This window comes from Candida pseudojiufengensis (genome assembly GCF_024610245.1).
Source record: "Candida pseudojiufengensis strain CBS 10847 chromosome Unknown scaffold10, whole genome shotgun sequence".
NCBI lineage: Eukaryota > Fungi > Ascomycota > Pichiomycetes > Serinales > Debaryomycetaceae > Lodderomyces > Lodderomyces pseudojiufengensis.
In genome coordinates this window covers 96320-121372 of record NW_026261540.1, presented here as the reverse complement: position 1 = coordinate 121372, position 25053 = coordinate 96320, and the positions used below count along the sequence as shown (strand labels likewise).

General features: G+C 32.8%; 9 protein-coding genes across 9 annotated transcripts; 2 read left to right on the top strand and 7 right to left on the bottom strand. All coding sequences in view use genetic code 12, as the record gives it.

Moving 5' to 3' along the window:
• Positions 1-882: 882 nt before the first annotated feature.
• Positions 883-4005, bottom strand: SLA2 (Sla2p; the record flags this gene model as incomplete). Its single annotated transcript, XM_051759948.1, has 1 exon — positions 883-4005. One exon carries the CDS (start codon positions 4003-4005, stop codon positions 883-885), a length of 3123 nt encoding a protein of 1040 aa, XP_051612149.1.
• A 397-nt stretch (positions 4006-4402) lies between these two features.
• KGF55_004985 (protein retreival receptor) lies at positions 4403-4996 on the bottom strand (the record flags this gene model as incomplete). Its single annotated transcript, XM_051759947.1, has 1 exon — positions 4403-4996. One exon carries the CDS (start codon positions 4994-4996, stop codon positions 4403-4405), a length of 594 nt encoding a protein of 197 aa, XP_051612148.1.
• A 1591-nt stretch (positions 4997-6587) lies between these two features.
• MRP7 (mitochondrial 54S ribosomal protein bL27m) lies at positions 6588-7688 on the bottom strand (the record flags this gene model as incomplete). Its single annotated transcript, XM_051759946.1, has 1 exon — positions 6588-7688. One exon carries the CDS (start codon positions 7686-7688, stop codon positions 6588-6590), a length of 1101 nt encoding a protein of 366 aa, XP_051612147.1.
• Positions 7689-7901: 213 nt separating this feature from the next.
• Positions 7902-8411, bottom strand: KGF55_004983 (uncharacterized protein; the record flags this gene model as incomplete). The annotated part of the gene is made up of 1 exon (XM_051759945.1): positions 7902-8411. One exon carries the CDS (start codon positions 8409-8411, stop codon positions 7902-7904), a length of 510 nt encoding a protein of 169 aa, XP_051612146.1.
• A 161-nt stretch (positions 8412-8572) lies between these two features.
• KGF55_004982 (TFC7) lies at positions 8573-11696 on the top strand (the record flags this gene model as incomplete). The annotated part of the gene is made up of 3 exons (XM_051759944.1): positions 8573-9530; positions 10115-11028; positions 11157-11696. 3 exons carry the CDS (start codon positions 8573-8575, stop codon positions 11694-11696), a joined length of 2412 nt encoding a protein of 803 aa, XP_051612145.1.
• An 84-nt stretch (positions 11697-11780) lies between these two features.
• KGF55_004981 (uncharacterized protein) lies at positions 11781-14228 on the bottom strand (the record flags this gene model as incomplete). Its single annotated transcript, XM_051759943.1, has 1 exon — positions 11781-14228. One exon carries the CDS (start codon positions 14226-14228, stop codon positions 11781-11783), a length of 2448 nt encoding a protein of 815 aa, XP_051612144.1.
• A 281-nt stretch (positions 14229-14509) lies between these two features.
• On the top strand, positions 14510-16099 carry MSK1 (lysine--tRNA ligase; the record flags this gene model as incomplete). The annotated part of the gene is made up of 1 exon (XM_051759942.1): positions 14510-16099. The coding sequence occupies one exon, from the start codon at positions 14510-14512 to the stop codon at positions 16097-16099; it is 1590 nt and encodes a 529-aa protein (XP_051612143.1).
• Positions 16100-16197: 98 nt separating this feature from the next.
• On the bottom strand, positions 16198-17772 carry UME1 (Ume1p; the record flags this gene model as incomplete). The annotated part of the gene is made up of 1 exon (XM_051759941.1): positions 16198-17772. The coding sequence occupies one exon, from the start codon at positions 17770-17772 to the stop codon at positions 16198-16200; it is 1575 nt and encodes a 524-aa protein (XP_051612142.1).
• Positions 17773-18070: 298 nt separating this feature from the next.
• Positions 18071-23401, bottom strand: RIM15 (protein kinase; the record flags this gene model as incomplete). Its single annotated transcript, XM_051759940.1, has 1 exon — positions 18071-23401. One exon carries the CDS (start codon positions 23399-23401, stop codon positions 18071-18073), a length of 5331 nt encoding a protein of 1776 aa, XP_051612141.1.
• Between the last annotated feature and the right edge of the window lie 1652 nt (positions 23402-25053).

Here is a 25053-nt window from a genome sequence, read left to right as displayed (position 1 = left end):
AAAAATTTGTACTCTTAACTATGGGCAACATCCAGTGAATCACCATAGTTAAGGAAAAGATCGAACACAATTTGTTTGAACAAGTTTAGTTGATTTTTTCTAGTCCCAAAACTAAGTTGATGGTAAAATAACAAAATCTAACGGTATAGCAGTATACGCCTTTTTTTCTCTAGTGAAGTAGTTGTTTTGTTGGTAGTACCGGATAAATTAAAACGGTCCACCATTACATTTCAGCTAGCGTACGCTCATGAATATTTTTGTGCAACTTAATTTCAGCTGGCGTACGCTCATAGTTAAGCAAATCAAGATTTTCTTAAACTCATAAAACATTGTGAAAATAGTTGTGTCTTATTACTCACAATTTTTTAAATGATATTTGTATGAGTAATGTGGATTTATTGAACAAGTTAAGGGCAGTTTTTACTAATATTAATTAGTTCTAGTGCAGCGATCTTGAATATTTTTGTGCGGCTAATTTTCAAACACTCCTACTACTTAGACTTAAATGCTTTACAACTTGAAAGTATAACCTCGTCAAGTTTTTTTCCACCTATAAGATCGGATAGACTATTTATTATACTTTCCAAATATCTAAACATCCTTTTAGTTTGTGCACTATTTAAAAATGTATTTAGCATAATATTTAGATAAAGAATTTATGGTGATACACCAATAAATTGAAAAAACAAGGTACAAATTAAAGAATAATAAGTTATATCTGGCTCATGAAAGTCGAACTCATTTCGAATAAATTCGATCAAAATTATCCTCTGTGAGAGTTACTATTACGTTGAAGCGTGACTGAGAGTCAGTTCATTTCATGTTGAAATAAGCTTTGATTTTGAGTTAAGTACTCATCATTCTATACATCTAAAAAATATTTCATTCTGCATCACTATGATCGTCCATATATCCATGTTTTCTAATCTCACCCAACCTTTTTCTAGCGACATTTAATTTATTTTCAAGTTTCAAAATTTCCACTTGTTGCTCCATTTCGAGTGTTTTACCTTCATAGGGTGTCAACTTACTCAAATCAATATCATTATTGTATTGTTCATCCTTACTCAACAAGCTTTGCACTTTATTAACCAAACTCTTACAAGCTCTTGTAACTTCTGATGATGCGGTTTCTAGGTTATCTTGAGATTTTGACATGAAATTCGCTTTCACTCTTGATGCAGCAACTAATTGAGCAGTAGATGCAGCAACTTCATTTGATGCTACTATTAATTCTTCGTGTGAATTTTTACCTTTTAATACACCATCGGAAGTTTGAATAAGTATATTGGTGGATCCAGCAACAGCTTTTGAGGCACTAATAAGACCTTCAGTCCAACGACTGTTTTTCTTATAAAAATCTGTTTTGGATTGTGAACCTTTTCCTTTTTCAACAATTTCACGTTGAGATTCGACGGAAGCATGGATCAAACGACCAACAGCATCCGTGATTAATTTTGCACATGATAAAAGAGTTTCATGTATTTCAATATTGCCTCCATATATATTTGGATTTTTTAACAAGTCACTCAAAAATTTAGAGGCTGAAGTAACAGCATCCACAGTTTGTTGCATTTCATTATCAACAAAACTTCCCAAATCTCCACTAAATTTAATACCATTTGAACCTTTTATTGAGTCAATTTCTGTTGATAAGTCCTTTAAGGACCCTTGCAATTCAAGATTTAAGTCAATAATCAGATCGATTTTATCATCCGTGTCTCCCATTTTATTCAAGTTTTCAGATTTCAATCCTTCATAGTAACTTTCTACGTTCTTAAAAACATCAGCTACTAATTTTATGATTAAATCTTCTTGAACTTTTGATGAACTTTGAGCAATACTTTTAGCACTAATAGCCAAGTCATTAATATATGATGTTAAAGAAGAACAATTTAATATAATTTCTGAAAAAGTGGCTTCTTCTTGATTATTATCCTCCGCTATATATCCATTGAACGTTGACGCAAAATCAGTTGCAGTGTCTGAGCAAAGTTCTATAACTGACAATAAATACTCTGGGGAGGAATTGGAAACAACCAGTTGGCTTGTCAATGTGAATTCATGTTTAAAGTCATTAATACGGAGAATGTTGTTATCTAAAAACAAATCTATCAAGTTTTTGAATTTAGCTAGATGAGTCATGATAATATGATCTATCTCAGCATTTACAATCTCATCTTGATCTTGTTTGAATCGACTTAATTCATCATAAGCTGCGTCAAGTGATTGGTTTGCAATTTCTAATTCGGTTTCTTTATCTTTCAACTTCAACTTTAATGATTCTGCATCACCTAAGGCATTTGCTTTAGCATTTCTTTCATCCAATTGATTTTTTAAATTATTCAATTCTTTTTCATGCTTGGACATAATTGAGCTTAAATTTAAATTTTGAAGTTTTCCTGATTCTTTGGCCGATAAATTCAACTCTCTCACTTCCATTTCTAATTTTTCTATTTCTTGATCTTTTCCAGCTTTCACACGGTCTAAATCAAGTCTGGCTCTATCTCTTTCCCTAATCAAGTCAGCTAATTCAACATTCTTGGCTTTCAAATCCTTCTCAAGTTTTTCTTTCTTCATTATTGACTCTTGAGCACTACTTATCTTTTGTTGAATCTTTTTAAATTTAGCTAATAAATTCAAATGTTCCTGGCGTAATTGTGAATACAATTTTGCAAGTGATTCGTATTTTTTTGTCCAATTTGCGATTTGCTCTTCCAAATTTTTAATTTGATCATCTTTTGAAGAAATTTGTTGTAACGCAGTGTTGTTGAATGCTGCCATTTCGTTTTCCAAAGATTTGACTCTTGAATCATATTGTTGTAATAAATTTTGATCATTGTCGTACTGGTTCTTGAATAAAAGTAAGTCGTGCTCGAGCTCTGCAACTCTACCTTGTTGATGTTGAGTTTGTTGCATTTGAAGTGCTTGTTGCTCTTCAAGGAATTTTCTTTCTTGATCTTTTTGTTGTTGTTCAAACCTAAGTTGCTGTTCTTGTTGTTGTTGCAATTGCTGTTGACGTTGAAGCTCAAGTTTATTTTGTATCCTTTCCTGCTCTCTTTGTTGTTGAAAAAGGTAGCCAGTTTGTTGTGTGTTAATCTGTTCAATAGATGGAGCCACAGATGATGTATCAATGTTTGATGTTGGTTGTGAAGATAGTTGAGGGGTAGTTTCATTTGATTCTCTTGGTCTTGGAGGTAATCTTTCACCCTCATCAGTAACCTGTAAGTCTGGTGCATTATTTGGAAGCCTTGGAATAGTGATTAAACTTGTTAAAAATTTGATGGATTGACAATCAGTATAAAAATCTCTTAACATAAAATGTTGCGACTCAAACCTATCAAATAAACCTTGTAAAGCGTCATCAGCCCCTAATTGTTGATACATGGCCCTGAGCATTGAAATACAAAACTTGTAAATTCCATAAGATTCTGAAATTAAAGGAACTAATGCACTGACCTTACACAAATTGCTATGACTTCTGTGAACAGTGGCAAATATGAGCTTTTGCAAGTCATTAATCAGGTCTTGTAAGTCCATTAACTGTAATAACGATTCGTAGCCTTCATTAGGATCATTAACTGCTCTTAAAGATAGATATTCTTCATATTCAAAAGTACCATTAAAACCAGGGTTATTGCGATGAAAGTCTAATTTTTGTAATAAATATCTATCATATTGATTGATTAGTCTGCCATAAGCCAGTCCATGTGTTGGAAACACAGTCGCTAATGATGAAATAAAGTCTCTGTTTCTATAGGCATCTTTGAGTGTATTTGGGTGACCTTCTTGTAAAACTTTATGAATCATTATCAATGCCTTGAACAATTGAATCTCATTACTTTGAAGTGGTTGCACTTTGACGGCGTTCCAAAATGCTCTAGAATTCTTATGATCCCAGGTATAAACTATACAAGCCCTGACATGTTTTCTTTTTGGAGGAACTTCATCACTATTGCAAGCCTTTTTAACACTACTTTGTAAATCTACCTCAGCACGGCTCATATCTGAATTTGTCAGTTCTTTGGACCTATTGTTGTCTTAATTGATGAGGGTGTATGATGAAATAGGCTGATAAGATATTCTTGAGTAATTGAACAATTATTCAACGCGAGAATTCCGATTTTTTCTTTCGAGTAATTCTCTCGATAATTATCTTTTTAGGGGTAATATTTTAAATTGTATGATCACGGGCGGAAAGTTTAAAAATTGGTGAGATTTTGGTTGGAGTCGCTCGATGTGGTTTTTGAATTTTAGATTTTAGTTCTGCATCTTAGAGTTGAGAAGACTGCATTCCTTGAGCTATTAAGAGGTAAGAAGATATGAAAAATTAACACGTACATTGTAGATAATGTGGGTAAATTTAGGATCAATTTTAAATTTCATGAAGCTAAATACAAATTTATTTTCTATATTTAGTCTTGCCTAAATCAAATGGTAAATACTTGTACTTTATCATGTGTTGTATTTGTTTCCTCATAGTCAACGTGAATAAAATGATGAAGTACATTAATAAAATTGGCCAGAACACTGGTATGTCAAAGATTGTGAAGAATGTTAAAACTGTACTCAAGGCAGTGGCTCTTGTCGCATTATACCAAAATTTGAATTCGGGTAATCGTCTTATGAATGGTCTAAATTCTTCATCGTTTTCATTACTTGAAGCTTCATTTGTATTTATATCTTCAGGCACATTACCTTCTTCGATTGATTCATTTTTCATTTCTTGTTCTAACGAGGGATCAAATTTGGGAGTAAGGAAGGCCAAAAATAAGTTTAACAAGTAAATCCCTAAAGCGTAGCAAATTATATACCAGCCTTGCGATAAGAAAATTCGAAGTAAAAATATTACTATCAATGCACCAAATCCATACCACCTGTATGCTGTATACGGCACCAGTTCATCAATTAACTTCTGATATGTATTCGATATTCTTTTGTAGTTGAAATATATCGGGTTAGATTCTATATTATCAAATGACCAGTCAATTGGCATAGTTGATGTAAGTAAATGTAGATGATCTGATAAAATAAAGCGTGAATGATGATCTAAAAGTTCAAATTGAGTAGGATGTAATGAATAACTTAGTCGTTGATGTAATTGAGGCCTATACTTTTAAAAATAAGTCAGCTAATACTGATTTGTCTTTTAACTTGTTGAAAAGTGTTTTTGTTTTATAAAAATTTGCGTGTCCTATCTTTCGTTTCATATTTTTTCATTGACTGTTTTTTCTTTTTACCGACATATGTTCAGGTTATATTATATGAAGAATTGAATGTAAGATTCCTAACGCATTCCTAAGCATTTGGATCAACAAACCTAGTGGAAGAATTAACTCGAAGATCAGTCTTGTTTAAGTAACACCATGTCAAGATTTTTGAAATAATTCATATATAACGAGCAATTTCAGCAGCATCTAAAATTATCAATAATAGATACAAGCGCCTACGTGATTGCTTTGTCAGTATACCTGCAAATCGGCTCTGATTCTTAGTGAGTGTGAGGGTAAAGGTTGAACTTGTGCATTATGAGCAACGCATTTTTTGCATATAAAATTCCTTGGTTTTTGCGTATCAATTCAACGTAGCTTTAGCATAATAATAGCATACTTTAACAACATAAAACTATGAGTACCATAATCAAAAAAAAGCATAAACAATAGGCATAACAAACAAGAAGCATAACAAACAATCGGCATAACAAAAAAGAAGCATAACAAACAAGAAGCATATCAAAAAAGAAGCAGAAATAGCATATCAAACAAGAAGCATATCAAAAAATAGCCATATCAAAAAATAGGCATATCAAAAAATAGGCATATCAAAAAATAGGCATATCAAACAAGAAGCATATCAAAAATGAAGCATATCAAAAAAGAAGCAGAAATAGCATATCAAACAAGAAGCATATCAAAAAATAGCCATATCAAAAAATAGCCATATCAAAAAATAGCCATATCAAAAAAGAAGCAAAAATAGGCATATCAAAAAAGAAGCATACCAAACAAGAAGCTTAACAAACTAATTAAGTAATGTAGAATATCAAGAGAATCATTGATTTTGAAGGTAATGAGATTGGACACAGAATGGTTAGATTTTCCAAGAAACAAATAATCAGGAAAGTTATCATAATATAAAAAGTGGCGAACAGTTTCTATCCGATTGAAGAATACCGGAGGAAGTTAGTAAATATCTTCATATAGCTTATTAAGGAATCTGAGACATCTGCATCTATGGAATTTGTGTAAAGATCCAGATTTAGTTGAAAATGTAGTTAACTTTTATAAAGTGAAAATTGAATGAACAACAAGTTTAGCTTGAAAGAACTTCATCACAAAGTCTGTAGTTTAGATTACTTGGCAGTCCACACGACATATATATTTATTGTTCTGTGATATAGCTATTTACAGTAAGTTGTTCCAGCTTCTGTGGAATAAGAGTATTGATGTCAGTCAATGCATCCAACGAGGGCTCGAAAAAAAACACACAGGTTTCTCATTCAAGTTAAAATGTAAGAGTCAAGGTAGAAAGTATATATTTACAGTATTCTTAGCTATTTAACATAAAATAGGAATGTAAGATAGTCTTCAACTGAAAACCGCATTAGGGCGTCCGATTATTGAAACTTTTCGAGTTGCTTCATCAAATATTTTTTGAATCTTCAAATTTGTGGGTACATTTTTCGTATCAATGTTCGTCACGACTGATCCTGGTACGTTCAATGGTAAAATATTAGGAATATATTGTTTCGTTAATTTCTCCTGCTCTGCTCTATTAAAAACTCCAGGAGTCTGTATAATTTCATTCGCTTTTATTCTGTATTCTTTGGTGATTGCTTGTGATTGAAACAATTCCTTTAATTGTTCGGTTAGTTGTATCTTTGATGGTAATGTTTCAACATTGAACAATTTACCTTGAGGACACACTCCGATCTTAGAATCAACCTCGTCAGCAAGTTTCCTATACTCTAATTTAGCTGAATCAAATTGCTCTTTAGAAAGTTTGCCAAGTCTATATTGAAGTCTGAAATCGTAAAGTTTATTATATGTAACTTGTTCTCTAGCTTTCGTTAAACCATAATTAGAGACTAACTGTGATATTTCAAATAATCTTTCCGATGTCAAATTTGGATCTGTTTCCAATTTAAAATCAGCAATTTTTTCATTATAAGTGTTCATACTTCGGCTACGATGAAGCAAATTTCTTCTTTCTTGTTTTTTCAAAAATGGCTGTGATTGTAATTCTTTTCGTGACATTGATTCTTCTTCTTCACTTGCTTTCTTTTTATTTAAGATTTGTTTATACCCAAATCGTCTCAATCGGGGTTCAAAATGATCTTTTGGTAGTTTCATATCTTTCTTTAATGATACTCCAACATATTTTCTCGTGGGATGGAAAGGATCATAGTAAAATCTAATATATCCTGGTTCAATCGCATAAATTGTATGATCCACACCAATTTTGACATTATCCCCAGGGTGAATCCTAGTACCTCTTTGTCTCATTATAATCTGACCTGGCTTAACAAAATGACCTTCATTTACTTTTGGACCAAGTCTTCTACCTGCTGAATCCTTATTACTCGTTTTAGAGCCCGATACTCTTTTGGTGGCTGTACGTATTTGTATAAGGGCATTTAGTGGAGTCGGTATGACCAGAAGCCAAGCTGATCTTAGAAACATCGACATGATCTTTCAAACGTTATCCTATAGTTACTCTAAACTTAAAAAAAATTTTTGATCGAAAAAATCACCACGACAGTTTGATATATTAAAATTTTTTTTCACCGACAGCACCTTTTCATTAGGCTAATACTTACTATTTGACGGGAAGGAGAAAACAGGACGGGTGAATAAGAACGTATTATTTCAATAGACAATTTACTTACACAGTCAGAATTTTCATATTACTTTGGACTTAAGAAAGGTTTGCACTATATCTAACGCTAACAAATGATCTTCTTCCTGGGCCAAACCTGATATTGTGAAAGCTCCAATGAGACTCGAACAACTTGCAACTTTTATTGGAATACTTCCTCCATGTGTCGCAAATTCATTCGGGGAAACAAACAAAGCTTCTTCGATAGACATGTTTTTAATCCTTAATTTCTGACCCATGTAGAAACTAGATCTACCAAATCTGAACACGGTGTTTGATTTTCTTTTAATCCATTGATCATTGTCATAATTTGTATCATTTCCAATGGCCGTATGGAATAGCGTATGACCTCCTACCAATGCAATATCTACTACTATATTTCTTCTTGGAAATTCTTTAATACATCTTTTTCTTCCATATTGACCCAATTCCCAAGCTATCTCTGTATTAAAAACTTCAAAGACACTATCATTCTCTAGAAGGTCTAATTGATTTAAAGTATAACTACGTATTTCACTAACTAGATGAAGCATTGATTAGTGTGTTATTAATTCTTATTGATTCCATCAATATACCAGTGCAAATCGCGATGTAAATGAAAAAGTCAGGAATAATTATATTATGAATTTTAATTTCTCGAGTTATTAGAGCTTATGGATATTAATATAAGATAGCCCCAATTCCTTCATCTACAATGTTCGCCACACAACCTCAGCAACCTCAGCAACCTCAGCAACCACAGCAACCACAACAACCTCAAGAAATGTTACAACAACCACATTTATATCAAGACCAATTCAAAATCTCAGATAGTAAAGCGTTAAACGATGAGCAAATATACCAATGGATAACAGAGTTAGTTTCAGGGACGAACAGGGAGAAAGCCTTATTAGAATTAGGTAAAAAAAGAGAACAGTATGACGATTTAGCATTGGTACTTTGGAATTCATTTGGTGTAATAACAGTTTTACTAGAAGAAATCATAAGTGTTTACCCATACTTGGAACCACCCAATTTGAGTGCTTCAACTTCGAATAGAGTCTGTAACGCATTAGCTTTATTACAGTGTGTTGCATCAAATGTTCAAACTAGAGGTCTATTTTTGAATGCTAATTTACCATTGTACTTATATCCATTTTTATCAACAAATGCAAGACAAAGATCATTCGAATACCTTAGACTCACAAGTCTAGGAGTCATAGGTGCATTGGTAAAAAATGACACTCCTGAGGTTATAAATTTTCTTTTAACTACAGAAATTGTTCCATTATGTCTCAATATCATGGAAATATCCTCAGAATTGTCCAAGACAGTTGCTATATTTATATTGCAAAAAATCTTACTTGATGATCAAGGATTGAATTATGTATGTACAACTTTTGAAAGGTTTCATACAGTCGCCTCTGTTTTATCAAAGATGATTGATCAATTAAATGTAGGGATAAAGCAATCTAGTCAACAACAAATACCCCAACAGCAACAACCAACCTCATCAAATAGCTCTGGAAGATTATTAAAACATGTTGTAAGATGTTATATGAGATTGAGTGATAACTTAGAAGCAAGAAAAGCTTTATCAAATATCTTACCCGAAACACTACGAGATGGTACTTTTTCTGCGGTTTTACTGGATGATGTAGCTACTAAGAGATGTCTTGCTCAGTTATTGACAAATATTAATGAGCAGTGAGAAGCTTATGCTGGAAAATATTACGATTTTAGTTAATGATCTAATGCATAGAAAATAATGAAGAATTAAAAGTGTATAGTAATAAAGGCTAACCATTTCTTTGAAAGTAGTTTATCTGCGAAAGGTCGATTTGGAATTGAGTAGATACATGATTGAGTAAAAATGTATCTAGTTGAGTACTTCAAATTAGTCCAGATTTTTGTACGCAATTTGAAAAGAAAAACTATACAGTATATACTTTACATTAACATTCCAGCAATTGAAAGGTAGGGCTAACACCAATATAAAAACTACACCATTTGCTGAATGATACACCTAGCGGTTAAATCTACCACAAAGAAGAGGAGATATGCCCAGCTACATTACGTTTTCAAACTTTCAAATCCAGGCCCTGATTGTTGTCTCTACCTATCTAAGATCTCTACCACAATATCTAAAAATAATCTAAGTAACACAATAAACAAAAAAATAATGCAGTTTTATTATTTTATATCCTTATTATACATACTCATTACCACCGAATCATCCAAAACTGACGTCCTTTAGATTCAGCTACAATGACAATCAAGGAGATATACATAGCGAGACATGGCTATAGATCAAATTGGTTACCTCCACCGCATCCTCCAAATCCTACTGGTATAAACTCAGATCCACCATTAGCACCACATGGAGTAGAACAAGCGAAACAATTAGCAGCGTATTTAACCTCATTACCAACGAATGATAAACCTCAATTCATATTAACTTCACCATTTTATAGATGCGTTGAAACAGCTCAACCGATTGCACAATTATTGAATTTAAAGATTGGGTTGGAAAGAGGTATTGGAGAATGGTTCAAAAAAGATAGAAAGATTGTTCCAAAACCTGCTAATTATGTGGATTTGATAAGGTTTTTTCCTGACGTTTTGGTGAATGAAGAACAATGGCCAAGAGATAGGTTAGGGGTGATTCCAAATGTTGAAGGTGAAACAAACGAAGAAATATTACAAAGAGCGGAATTATTCTGGAACAAATTTATCCCCTTTTTTGAAGAGCACTACCCTGAAATTGAAAACATATTATTAATAACTCATGCTGCTACGAAAATTGCCTTAGGAAGCGCTTTATTAAAGTTAGAATCGGTAACAACACCTGTTAATGAGGATAAAGATATGTTAAGAGCTGGTGCTTGTTCACTTTCAAAATATGCTCGTGTTGGTATGAAAGATAATATCAGTTGGAAATTGACAATGAATGGTAATTGCGAATTTTTGACAAAGGGAGAAGAAATGAATTGGGATTTTACAATTGGTGTAGAAGCAGGATCAGCCGAGGATATAGCGAGAAGAAAGAAAGAAGAAGTTGCAAAGGAAGCAGAAAATGTTGAAAATTCGGAATCAAGCTCATATAATGAAAAACCAATAACAAATTTTGCAACAGGAAATGTTACGGATGTAAAAGATGATGAATACGAGGTACGTAATGCATAATGTATTTCGACTCATAGAACAACTATAGAGTGACGAGGTATATCTACTGAGTCTGAAATTTTTTCTTATAGAATGTTTTGTTTTGTACTAACAATATACGCTTTGTTTTTTAGACTTTTTACATTACCCTTGATCTACCTAATGTGATAAAGAAAGTAGACGATGATGAAGGTGCAGCTAAATCAAGACATAAGAGACCACCAAGATCAAAAGCAAACATATTAAAGCCATCTGCGAAATTACAAATGACAGACTTAATTCAAGAGCATCCATTGATTAAAATTTCCAATAATTTAGGTGTTAATGAGCCTAGCTTTAATGGCGACTTTGAAAATGGAAACAAAAAAAACTCATTGATAGATTATTCTGCTTTGTTCAATGAAAAAATATTTGAGACTGAGTGGAACGAACTTATAGGTTCAGAATTACTTTTTGATGAATACGGAGAACTAATTGGCCAAGTGAAAGAACATTTAACTTGTGACAATAGCGTAAACTATACTTTAAAAAAAGAAGCATTAAGAGCTGTTGATAATATTGAAATAGATGGATTATCCGATATCGAAGATGACTTAAGAGGAGACGCATCAACAAAACACAGAATTACTCGAAGTCGGTTTTGGAAACAATCCGTTAGCAATGCTAAAGAGTAATGGAATGTACTGTTTAATGATGCAAAATTTTTAATATATTTATGAAAATACAAAATGTAATGACTTAATGCTAGATATTTGAAATTATTTTTTGGAAGTAACTACTCTTTGAATATGGTCCATAAACAGCTGTAGACTAATGTCATCTGTGAACACATCGGATCTATCACCAATCCCGTAAAAATGATTTACGTTGGTTGCATAGCTTGTGCTAGGATTTAATTTTGCCATTAAAAACCTTGCTTGAGACCCACCTTCATCACAATCTATAAATCGTGGTAAAGGAAATCTATTCATGAGTAACGAAATTGCTTCTGCCTTTGGAGCTTCCAAAAAAGTCTTGAAATATTCGTATTCTTTTTGCTCGTGGTATTCAGCTTTTCTCCATTCGGCAATTTGAGAGCCATGATAAATCAAAATCTGAAAAAAAGTATCAAGTAATAATATTTTGCTTCTACCTAAACTCATTGAATCCAATAATACCGGCTCAGGCTCATTTATCGTGTTTCCATCTGGATCAGACTCATCTAAATCAGAATTCCACGTATTTATATCATATGATAATAAAGTAGGTTGAATCATTAATAAAGAGTTTGCCAAGTCTTCATGCATAAATATGTGTCTAACATAACTAGTTTCATCTGGTGAACTATTGAAAACATTAATAAATGGTGATCTTCTTAAATGATATAAAAATTGCGGAAACAAGGAATATGAGATTGATAACCTGAAGGATTCCATGACACCAATATTGTACACTGCGAATCTAGTGCAAAATTCTATTAAAGTTTGATCTAATTGTTTGATGATCGCTTCACTAGATATGAATTTCAAATGCGAGTCAGTCTGTACTTTTCGCATTGCTTCCCTAGCTATCAAAACCAATGCTGCTTCTTGATCAAACCCTGATTCTAATTGGACGTTGTCAGAATCAGGTATAACATTTATCGGTACTGTTGTAACTCGTAGCCTCATTTTTCCATCAGGATGTTGATAATGGAATAAATATTGTATGAAGGCAGAATTTGAGGATAATGAACTGTCTAATTTCTCGAAATAAATGGCATAAGTTGATTGAGGGTCTACGCTACAAAGTTTCCAACAATTTGTTTTGGACTCTCCTATTTCTTTTGTAGCACTAATCATTCTCTCATTTGATGGTATTGATTTATTGAGAGGTAAAGCTGTTGCATTACCAATCAAGCCTTCAACTTTAAGATCCGAAGAAGTTTTAACTTCAAGACTGGCATTGAAAGCCATATCAAGATATTCCTCACTTCCCTCTTCTATATCTTGTTTTTTAAAAAATTTAGTAAAACTTTGCTTGAAGATAGAAGTACTGAAAGAATCACTCATAATCACAACACCTCCGGTTTTACTACATAGATCCTCCATTTCAAAAAACCCAACCTGATCATAACTTCCAATAAATATATCACAACTCAAACCTAATGAAATTAAAGTTTTGGTCAACTCACCATAAAATTTTTTAGCACTTTTGAACAATGCAATGTCAGATTTTGTATTTGAAGCGGATGAAGTGATTGGTGCTTTGATGTATGATTGTGATTTAACAATTTCATGATGTGATCTCAAAGGTGTTTTCAATAACTTATCGACAATTTTACCCGGTCCGATTGTACAAACTCCTGACAAAAATACCATTAAATGACCTCCAGTAATATGTCCTTCACCAAAAATTGATTTCAAAAGCAAAGTTGCAACATTGATTGCACTTCCTGTGGCTCTGTCAAGTCTTTCCTTGAAATTGTCATGCAAAAAAGCGTTAGGTACTAAGTTCTCAATAATATTGATTAATTCATATTCAACCATATTAACGGGCTGCAAAAAACGTCTGGCAGAGTGACTAAGTATATTGTTCTGTCCTTGGTTTTTTTGAGGGCCTGCTGTATTTAGCCCACCACCTAACAACCCCAATGCCTCTTGAATTTGTTCCAAAGTATAGGTCTTACTTCCATTGAACGTATAACTTAAATTATCGTGAGATGTTAGATCATATAGTTTTACATGCTTACCGAATGAAACAAATCCAACTAGAGCATCTTCTGGCAACAAGCTCAATGAAATAATTAAATTTTCCTTTAGCTGTGAAAAAGCTACTTCAACATCTTCTCCTTCAAAACAAACATCTACAACGAAAAAGAAAATTGGAGGCAATTGACTTATTCTTCCTGTTTCATATTCTATTGTCGTAAATTGAGGATTCAATGCAACCGGCAAGATTGTTTCTCCTTCTTCGTTTGTGATTGTTGTTAGTTGGTTTGAATAACTACAAAACTGACAAGTCCATATTTGATTATTCACATGTACGAAAGGATTCAAAATAGACCTGCAAGTACGACAAGTGATAAGACACGAGGAATCAAAAAGCTCAACCTTGCTTTTATCATTCAAGGGTGTGTATAGTGACGCTAGTGGAACAACGTTTCTTTGATGTTGTATTTTCGATCTCGGTATTGAAGACCATGAAAGTCTAATCCCATCTTTATCTTCTCTCTCCTCAAATTGCATTACTTGTGTCTATATTGTTCATGAAATTTTCAATATTTTGTGAGTGCGAGTGACCTGAGTAGTCAAGACTTCAATATTTGGATGTTTCAGAGATTAATTCTTGTGAAGAATTAATTCAAATCTCTTGATCTGTTAACTGATCCAGTTTTGTGTTAAATGTTTTTTTTGTCGCGAAAGTTTTGATCCAAAATATAAAATTGACAGTCACTGAAAAGTATGAATAATTTTGCAACAATTTATAGATCTACTTAAAAGACTTTACAAATGAATTATCGTTGAAAATGATACGGCTCAGACAATTTAGTTTCAAGAGCAAGCTGCTGTTAATATTCAGAAGATTCAATGCTCAATCAGAGTTATGCCAAACAGAACTAGATCACACTTATGAGAACAGAAAAATATACATTCAAAGCGATAAAATCAAAGCTTACTACCCTTCAATAAGCGATGTACGACAAAAATATAAATCTTCTTCCATAATTTCAATTCCACAATTTAGATGTAACTTTGAAAATGTAACTTTTAGTGAGTCTGAGAAGAACAGAAGTGAAACATCTTACGTTTTGGAAGGACGTATTAGTAGTATAAGGAAAGCAGGAAAAGGATTATATTTCATAGATGTTACCCAGGATAACGTTGAAGTTCAAATCATGGCGACGAATAAACTTATGAACTTAAATATTGATGAATTTAATGAAAAGCATAATTGGTTTAAAGTTGGAGATTATGTAAGCGGAAATGGATTTGCTTCAAGAACTAAATCTAATGAATTAACGTTGAAATTGGACAGACCGCTTGAAATTTTGACACCATGCCTCACAAATATTCCCAACAAGCTAAAAGATAAAGGTTTAATGAATAGTAATAGAGTTATGAATTACCTCGTCAACCCATCGTCCAAAAGACCGATAATAATAAAATCACAAATCATCCAAATTATACGACAATTTTTAATCAAGAGAGGTTTCTTAGAAGTAACAACTCCAATACTAAGTCATGAAGGAACAGGTGCGACAGCTAATCCTTTTGTAACGAATTTCAAGGATCAAAAAATCCAATTGAGAGTAGCTCCAGAATTATGGTTGAAAAAATTAATTATTGGTGGATTTGATAAAATATTCGAGATTGGTAGTAATTTCAGGAATGAAGGGATTGATAATACTCACAATCCAGAATTTACATCTTGTGAATTCTATAAAACTTATACAAGCTTAGAGGAATTAATGAAAATGACAGAAGACTTATTTAAAGAAGTTTTTCAAGCATTTAGTTTTGGAGACGCTAGTAGCTTGGATTCTTATCCGAAGTATGAATTTATACCGACTTTAGAGAACATTCTTGGTGACACATTACCAACAGATCTAACAAGTGAAAACATCATGGAATTTTATAGACGAAATAATATTTCAATTCCAGACATTATTAGCCCAACAAGTTTGCTCAACAATCTTAGTGAATTGTTCCTTGAATCACTTAGCATAACCAAACATCCAAACATTCCAGTTTTTATATGTAATCAACCAGAAACACTATCACCATTAGCTAAATCAAATTTGGTCAAGGGTCAAAAAATCTCATACCGATTCGAATTGTTCATAAACGGCAAAGAATTTGTTAATGCCTACGAAGAAGAGAACGATCCTCAAGAACAATACAAAAAATTCAAATTACAGCAAGAAGGCAAAGCCAATTATGGCGATAAGGAACTGATAATACCAGATTGGGAATATATAAAAGTTATGAATTTGGGTTTACCCCCTACAGGCGGCTGGGGTATTGGAATAGACCGATTAGCTATGCTTATGAGTGGAGTTGAAAGAATTGATAACGTTTTACCTTTTGGAAATTTGAGAGATGTTTTGAAACAGTAGCCGTATCTACATTGCGCTATTGAATACTATATATTGAAATATAGAATAGTAACATGTAATCTTGCACCTGAAAACATTCTTATAATTATCATTATACTCTATTCTTTTACCTCAACATCACCGTCATCCGTCGCAATTATCTCGTCACCTTGGTCCTTTCCAATATCTTCTTTCTTTGCTATACCAGCTCCATTAGCTATTTCACTTTTTGCATTTTCATTTGATTCATCATCTTCTTTTACCTCGTACTGATTTAATTTAATATCCTCAGCATTTTCTTCCTTATCATTTATTTCCTCCTCGCCCACTTCGTCTTTATCCTCCTCCTCTTCATCCACTTCGATGTCTTCTTGAGCAGCTGCAGTTTCTTTTGCAATTTCCTCTTCAATTTGTTCAGGCTCATCGTCGTCGTCATCATGTTCTTCTTCTTCCTCAACACTTAATGTTTTAGGCTTCCAGATTTCCAATAATTTGTCGTCACCAACACTAGCAAATAAATTCTTTATTTTAGGATGAATAGCAAAGTCGTTAATTCTGCCAACATGCCCACCATGGATGTACTTTAAACATGGATCAATTTTGTTTGCTTGTTGATACCTTCTTCTAGTCTCTGTAACATTATTTGTTGAGGTTGTAGCGTTGCTTGCAGATGTGTCAGGGTATGTAAAATCTTCGTCTAAATTCTCCAAATTCCAAAATATTATTCTAGAATCTAGACCACTTGATACAATTGTGGATGGATTATTCCAATCCCATTCGATTTGCTTTATGGAATCGTTATGACCGAATAATTTACGAAATGGCGTTTTGTAATTTCTTAGGTCATACAAGTTAATAACACTGTCTTTCCCACCTGTTGCGTAAAGATTTTTGATATTTGGATGAAATTTGATAGCATTCTGTATAAAGTTATTCTCAACATTTATAATAGGGTTCGTGTCAGTTGAAGATCTAAGATCAAATAGTTGAGTTGTTGAGTCATCGCTAACAGATCCAAAAATGTTTTTATCACTTGAAGAAATACCGTTGACAGCTCCATGATGAGTTTTGAATAATTGTATTGGGGTAGATGGTTTGTTACGCTGCCATAAAGCAATTTGAGAATCATTTGATCCAGATAAAAATTTTTCATCATCTATCCAATTTAATGTATATCCAACTTGTTTGTGGTATTTATAATCTAAAACGTTATCATTGTCTAAATTATAACCATGTATTATCCCGTCCCTATTGAATGAAAGAATTGTTTTCCCATCTGGTGATATTTCTATAGTATTTGACTCCGAATTTTGCTTCCATTTACTGCTTACCTTAAAATTCGAAGTATTTATCCCAATAGATGGTAATGTTAAATCTATTGGTTGAATAATTGATGATGGTAATGTGATTGAAGCCACATTCAAACTGTTTTCTATTTTGTTGATTGAATTAATACTGTAAACGAACTTGACTTCTACTTTCTCATCGTCAACCTGGTTATACGTCGGAAGCCATTGAAATACAGTCGACGGATAATCTAATGCAAATGTATGAATAAAATCATATAATAATGGAACTGATTTTTTCCAAATTTTGAATTCTTCATTGATTATTTTTTCTTGAAGTTGCTGTTCCAAAGCCAACTCTCTCTCTGATTTGGCCCATTCGTTGGATGTTGATACTGTTGATGGCATGATTATTGTTGAATAGTTGTTTCAGAAATTTTGTGTTTCATTTTTAAGCTGTTTCATCCTATTATTGTATAGAACGCGCATTTTTATGTATTATTTTATTAAGACTTATTTTCGCTCTAGCCTTACTTAAGAATATGATTCATTATGTCGTTGTCACGTAGTTAGGAGGGCGAATATAGTAGCAAGGAAACGAATCTAATATTCGAAGTAAAATTTAAAAAAGAATTAAAGTTTGGCTTTACTATATGTCGTTACATTCATTAATTCGTTACAAACACCAATCATGTAACCACTTTATTTAGTCAATAATGGCTTCATCATTGGAAAATTTCTTCAAACACTCTTTAACTTCATTTAATGTCACTGGTTTCTCAATGACATAATCAAAACACCCGGCTTTTCTAGCTTCTTCACCTAATCCAGTAATCGCAATTATTGGAGTATTTGAATTTTTACCAGTTGTATACTTTATCAATTTCACAGCATCTAATGCATCGATTTTAGATAATCTTAATCCCGTCATAATAAAGTCAAACTTTACTTGACTTGTTGCTCTTTTAATCAATTCTTCACCATCCGATACTGAAACCACAATACAATCACATTTTTCCAAAAGTTTAACAACTTGATGACGAACAGCTGATATTGGCTCACAATATAAAACATCTAGCTCATTCGAAACCATCAACGGATCTGACATTCTTGAACCTTCCCTTCGCCTTTGTACTCTCAATAAGGCATTTGATCTAGACGTATCATCAGAATCTGAGGAGTTTCCAGAACAAAAATCCTTAAGATTATGCTGTTGCGAAATTAAAGAATTTGAGACATTTGAATTTGAAACCAGATTTACATTTGAACCCTTTGATGATTTTGACGATAATTGCATATGTGGTGAACTTGTTGATCTTTGATGATAGAAATTAGTTGATGCATTTGGTGATTCTTGATTATAATCATCACCCAGCGAATAATTACTTACAGTTGAAGGTATTCTTTCGTGTTTTGAAATAGGCATTATAGGACTTTCATATGATCTATGTGGAGATGATGATCTCAAATTCGTATTCAATGGTGACCCGAAATTAACATTAGGAGGTGAAATAGGTCTTTTGAATGGACTAGACCCAGTTATTGAACCCGTAGCTGAACCTGAACCTGAACCAGAGCCAGTTCCTGGTGTAGCTAAATTAGCATTAGAACCTCCACAAACGGCAGAATTAGTATTACCAAAAGAAAACCCCCTTGACCTTAATTTTGGTGTGCTCTCCAGTGAAGAAGAAGAAAAACTATTTCTATGTTCCAAATGCTCAGATTTTAGTCTATTAATGACATCTTTATTTTGTTTTTCCAAAACTGATAAATTTCTGAAATGGAAAGAACCAAATTCACCAGGTTCACTTAACCTGCTTGGACGTCGTTCTTTTCGACCTAAATCTTGTCCAGAACCTGATGATGGGGGTAATTGTAAAGAATTTAACGATTCACGTCTTTCAACCATCTTCGCTGTTTTCATTTCTTTTTCGTCATCTGATGAAGAATCTTCTCTCGGAAATTGTGCCATGGCGGCCCCTCTCAATTCAAAATAGTCAGTCAGTTCAGGATCTTCTTGATTAGGCACAAAAGGGGCTGGCTCATCAAATATAGTATCCCACTTTACATGATTAAAAAACGGATGTTGCATTATTTCAATTGTTCCATTTGAACCTAATCTTTGTTCAGGATTTAAATTTAATAACTTTTCAATCAAATCTTTACCTTCTGGTGAACAAAATTGTAGATCTTCTTCAACTGGTAGATCTGGCCATTGTATAATACCCAGAAGAATATTATCAAACACTTGTTCGGGTGTATCAGCATGGAAAGGTGGGTATCCATATAAAAACTCAAATAAGATACAACCTATTGACCACCAATCAGATGCTTCACTTTGACCAATACCCTCAATAGTTTCGGGAGCCAAATAGTCAGGTGTACCCACGAACCTTTTAAATTCTGCTCCATCGGCACTTGACTCAGCTTCATCTTTTCCAGACTTTTTCGAACCTGACATTCTAGGATGATATAATGCATAATTACTTATTGGGGTTTGAGGACTTTCATCGTCAACAATTGCGAAAGATGATTCTGATGCTGTTCTAGGAATAATTGGTTTTAGTAAGGGTGATTCAAGATTGTTTGAATTTGATCTTGCTCCACTTTTAAATTTATTTGAAGGTGCACTTCCAAAACTTTCTAAAAATGCTAAAGTTGGAGAATTTGAATGTTGAGAATTTGAATGTTGAGAATTTGTTGGTGTTGAGTTTTGTTGATTTAATTTTGAATTCTCCAAAGTTGGTGATAACAAGATTGAGGAAATTGAATCTTTCCTTCTTCTTTGGTAAGGATCATCATTAGCTAAACCAACTCCTGCGGAAGCAGATCCACTATTACTTCCACGTTCAGCACTACCTCCAGCACTTCCACTTCCTACTCCACCAAATATGCTTCTAAATAACTCAACACTTTGTTCATTAGTGCTACTTTTTCTATGATTAGTTTGTCTACCAACAATTCCCAACCTAGACAATCCAAAATCAGTTAATTTCAAATGACCATTTTTATCTATCAATATGTTGTCAGGTTTTAAATCTCGATGAATTATACCTCTTAAATGTAAATCATTTACTCCAATTATTATTTCTGCAGTATATTTCGCAGCCCATTCAGGACCCAATGTACCTAATGCCTTAATTAAATTTCCACAATCTCCTCCATTCAAATATTCCATTACTAAATATAAATAATTTTTTGATTGAAAACTGGAATATAATTGTGCAACATAAGGAGAATCTGATTGTCTCATCATTACTGCCCTTTCTGACTTTACATTCAAAACTTGATTTTTTGCAATCATATCTCGTTTACGTAAACATTTGATGGCTACATAATCACCAGTCAATTTTCTTTTAGCTAAAAATACTGATCCAAATGCACCCTTGCTAATAGGCTTAATGACCTCATAATCTTTAATTGTAGTAGTCTTAGATGAAGGTTGTTGAGTTGAAACAAGTAAAGGAGATAAGGGAGGTCGATTAATTGAACTCTTCTGACTGTTCGGAGTATATTGAGACTGTGATGGAGATTTGGTTTCGTTCGTTTGTTGTTGAGTAGTATCCAATGACAATCTCGTGATTCGTTTATCTGAATGCTGCAAATTATTGCTTTGAGTAGCATCTACCATTGGTGATGATATCGGTGAAGATTTTATGGTACTACTTCTTTGTATTGATGTCAAATTATTTTTTTCATATGGACCAGGTGATAAATACCTTCTAGGAGATGAATAGTTGGAGTTATTACCTGAAGATTTTCCCGAGTGATCATAAATTTCAAGTAATTCTTTCGACGAAGATCGATTGGGCTCTTGGGGAAGTTGTTGATGATTATTGAGCATATTAAAACTGGATCTTGGGCTCTTTATTGATGACGAGCTTGAATTTTCAGATTGATTCGAAGGTTCTTTCCTCAAAAAATCCTTTGGAGTTAAAGCATTCTCACCAGTTCCATCTGCTAATAAATCCATCGGACTTTTACTTCTAGATGGTTTTGGCGCTACGAGTTTTAAGCTGTCCTCTTGTTTAGATGTTTGACTAAGACTATTCTGACTTTCATCTTGACTTTTCTGGTGATTTTTTGAATCCACTAAAGGGTTAACTTGATCTTGTAAACCGGAAACTGGGGTACAACTTCTAGATAACTTTGCAACTGTTTGATTTTTTATTTTTTCTACCGTTTCTCTAACAGTTTCAAGAACCAACAAATCAACTTCTCTCTTGATTTTGGACAGATATTGCAAAACAGATGCTAATCTTGTTAATATTTCCAATTTTTCATCAATCAAAGCTTTCGTATCTTCTGCAATTTGCCTTATAGCTAAATCTGATGTTTCAATTGGTGTAGGATTAATGACAAAATTTAAAGATTTTTCTGAACCTGGGGAAAATGATATAAAATTCATTTTGTCAGAGTTGGTTTCGGTTGTTGATGGGGGATTTATTGATAATGCTTCATCACATAAATCTTTTATCTTTTGCAAAGTACCGAATGGAAATTTTTTTGAGTACATTAAACTTTTATTTCTTGCATGAAAATTTTTGGATAAAACTTTATTTGCTAATCTTGGTGATGAATTTTCAGTAGTAGATACTTGTGGTAATGGAATTCCTTTATATTCATATACCAATTGTGAAGATGCATTATTTTCGTCATCAGATGAACTCAGAGACATAGACAGATGTGATGAAGCTATAGGCAGTATCAGTCTTGGAGACAGTGACAGTGATCTAGGGGATGATTGGTGATTCGATGAAAATTGTTGAGTCTGTTGATATGTAGGAATTTGAGCTTGTATTTCTAAACTTTCAATAATTTTATTTATTAAATCTCTTTGTTCAAGTATTGCGTCTTGACACTGTTGTAAATGTTCATCAGCTCGATGTTCAATAATGCATAAATCAGAATGTTTCTCAATAAACCATGCAGGGATATTGTTTTCACAAATTCTACACAATATAGTTTTTGGCTGTGGTACACTTTCTTCATACACTATTCCCAAATTTTTCAAATTCATTAGATACCCTTCAAATATTTCAGAACCAAATCCTAAAAGATCGATTAATGTCAAAGGAATTGATAAGTCCAAATCTATATGAACAAAAGGTCGAATTGTCCACATCGAATGTGTAGGCAATTGTGTTTGAGTATCATGTATAAGAATACCTTGAGTTTCCAATTCAATAAAATCTCCATCGTTTGATAGCTTTGAAGACATAGAACTAGCTCTTGATAAAATCTCCAATGTATTTGATACATCAGTATTATTTTCAGTTTGATGCAGAGGAACATAATCTTCAATTGGTAAGCTCAAATCTTCGAGGTTTTCAGCGGAATTATTTGGCGTAATTTGTCCATCTGAATTTGCATTCTCATGACTTCCCAAAATGTCCTCAAGATCTCCTTTAATTTCCTCTCCATGGATGTCTTGTTTTGTACGATTTGTCCCCGTAATAAATTTAACTTTATAACTTGCATCATCAACAATCATAGAATCAATCGCCTTCTTAAATACTTGATAATCATCATCGTTACTTCCAATTATGATTTTCGATATTGGTTTATTCACTATTTTTCTAATTGAAGTTCCTACTATATGTTCCCAGTTTTGAGAAAGATATCGAACGTTTCCGTCTAGATCTAGTTCCATAATTATAGTCGGATTATTCAGTGAGGCTAATCTCAAATCTATTTGTTCTTCGAGACTTTTATATGATGAAGTTTGATCATTATATCCTGGTCCTTCATTATCTTGTACTTTTTGTAAAGTAAAAGGTTTAGGTCGATCTATAGCTTGATTATTATCTTGACTTATCTCCTGATTTTGACCTTGATCTAAGTTATTTTCCAATCGTTCTTGACTCAATTGTTGTGTTGAAACTACATCTTTAGTGATATTATCATTAGATTGTTGATGTTGTGGAGAAATCGATCTTTCTTTTTCATAAAAATGATGTTTTGAGGGATCTTTAAATACAGATTCATGAAACGGGAACTTTTGATTGTCGCCTTTCCTCTCATTATTTGAATCCATCGGAATCAATTATGGATCTTCTGAAACGAGGTTTTTTGAAATGAATTGTGAAAATCTTTAAATAAGTATGTATTATCTTTGTAATGTTTATTGATCATACAATAGTTCATTAATAGGCTTTTAGTATGTATTCTTTTCTTATAATATGTATCTATTATAATAATAATATTACTAGCTTTTGTTGTTTTTGTGTAATAAGCTTTTCTGGCACAAAAATTGTAAATTTATTTCACATAAATAGTTATACCATCCGAATTGGAACTTTGTATAATTTTTTAAACATGTTAACATTACCCCTGAACCGGTATGGTCTGATATGAATGTTTGGTTAAATAAGAGGTCAAAAGAACTAGGATTGGAACTCGAGCTCACACTATTTCCGAGAAACAAGAGAAATACGGACATCTTTGTAAAGAAATATCTATCCTAAATACCTGCCATTAGGTGGTGGAATAATATTTGTATCTGAATAGGATCATGTTGCACACTTGGTTATGTTAAGAAAGTTTTTGTATATCTACAACCATTCATCCAAGACTGGAGACTTAAGATTCTAAAATATTTATCGGGGGTTCAACAAAGTGGAGATCGATAGTTGGTAATACATAAGCATCGATGATATTTTTTCAGCCATCTTATACTGTTGACTTCAAGTATTCATAATTTGATTATATTTTATCAACAAGAATATGGGCACTCCAATTGATGTCGAACGCTATATTTCAGGATTCTTGTTTATGGAACACGATAATGCCTTGTGTGTTTATATTCCTATATAAGAATGAAAATTTGGCTTAAAAGATGAGACTATTTTATTCAATTAGAAGGAATCACAGAAAGTTAGTACGTACAAAAATAACATCTTGGATTGCAATTAAAAATTTCAAGTTTCTTCACAATTTTTCAACTGTTCATATGAAGATTCCAATGTCTTGTTTTCATTCTTTGAACTTTTGAGAAATTTGAAGAATCATCTCCAAGTACGAACCACTTTATGAGTATAGATTACTCCTATTTGGACTTGCAAGTGAAGTGCATTGTTATCACCTCCAACGAAGAAATTACACAGCTGGGTTTTACTAGGCGCAAATCCTACTGAAAGAAATTTAAGTTTATGAATTGGCGGAATCTGTGTTAGCAAATGGAATACATCTTTTCAATCTTTATCAACTGATAGACCTGTTAATAGAACTATTCCATTTGTTTACGGAGTTTTCACCAATTCACAGACTGAGATGGAAATCCTACGACTTCGAGATAACTATGAAAAGTTCTTTTATCGTAGGCTTAATTGATTATCAATAAGAACTCAAATTAATGAATGGAAAGCATAGAAATAAAACTTTATAGTTGTGAGAATTTATTAATAAGTTTGTAAATAATGTTTCAAGCTTGCTATGAGTCAATGATATAACAGTAACTATTCGAAGTATTTCATTATAAATTTCAATTTACAAGAAACTAGCAAATTTAAATTTTACATGAAGATACAATGAGCAAACTCTTCACTTTTCAAATTGGTCATTTATTTATCAAATCAGGGTAATGGACATTGCAAATATAGAAATGATGAATATTTCTATTATAGCTTCAATTCAAAATCATAATAGCTTTTCTAATTTTAATGAGTAGTATCTACAGACATAACTTCG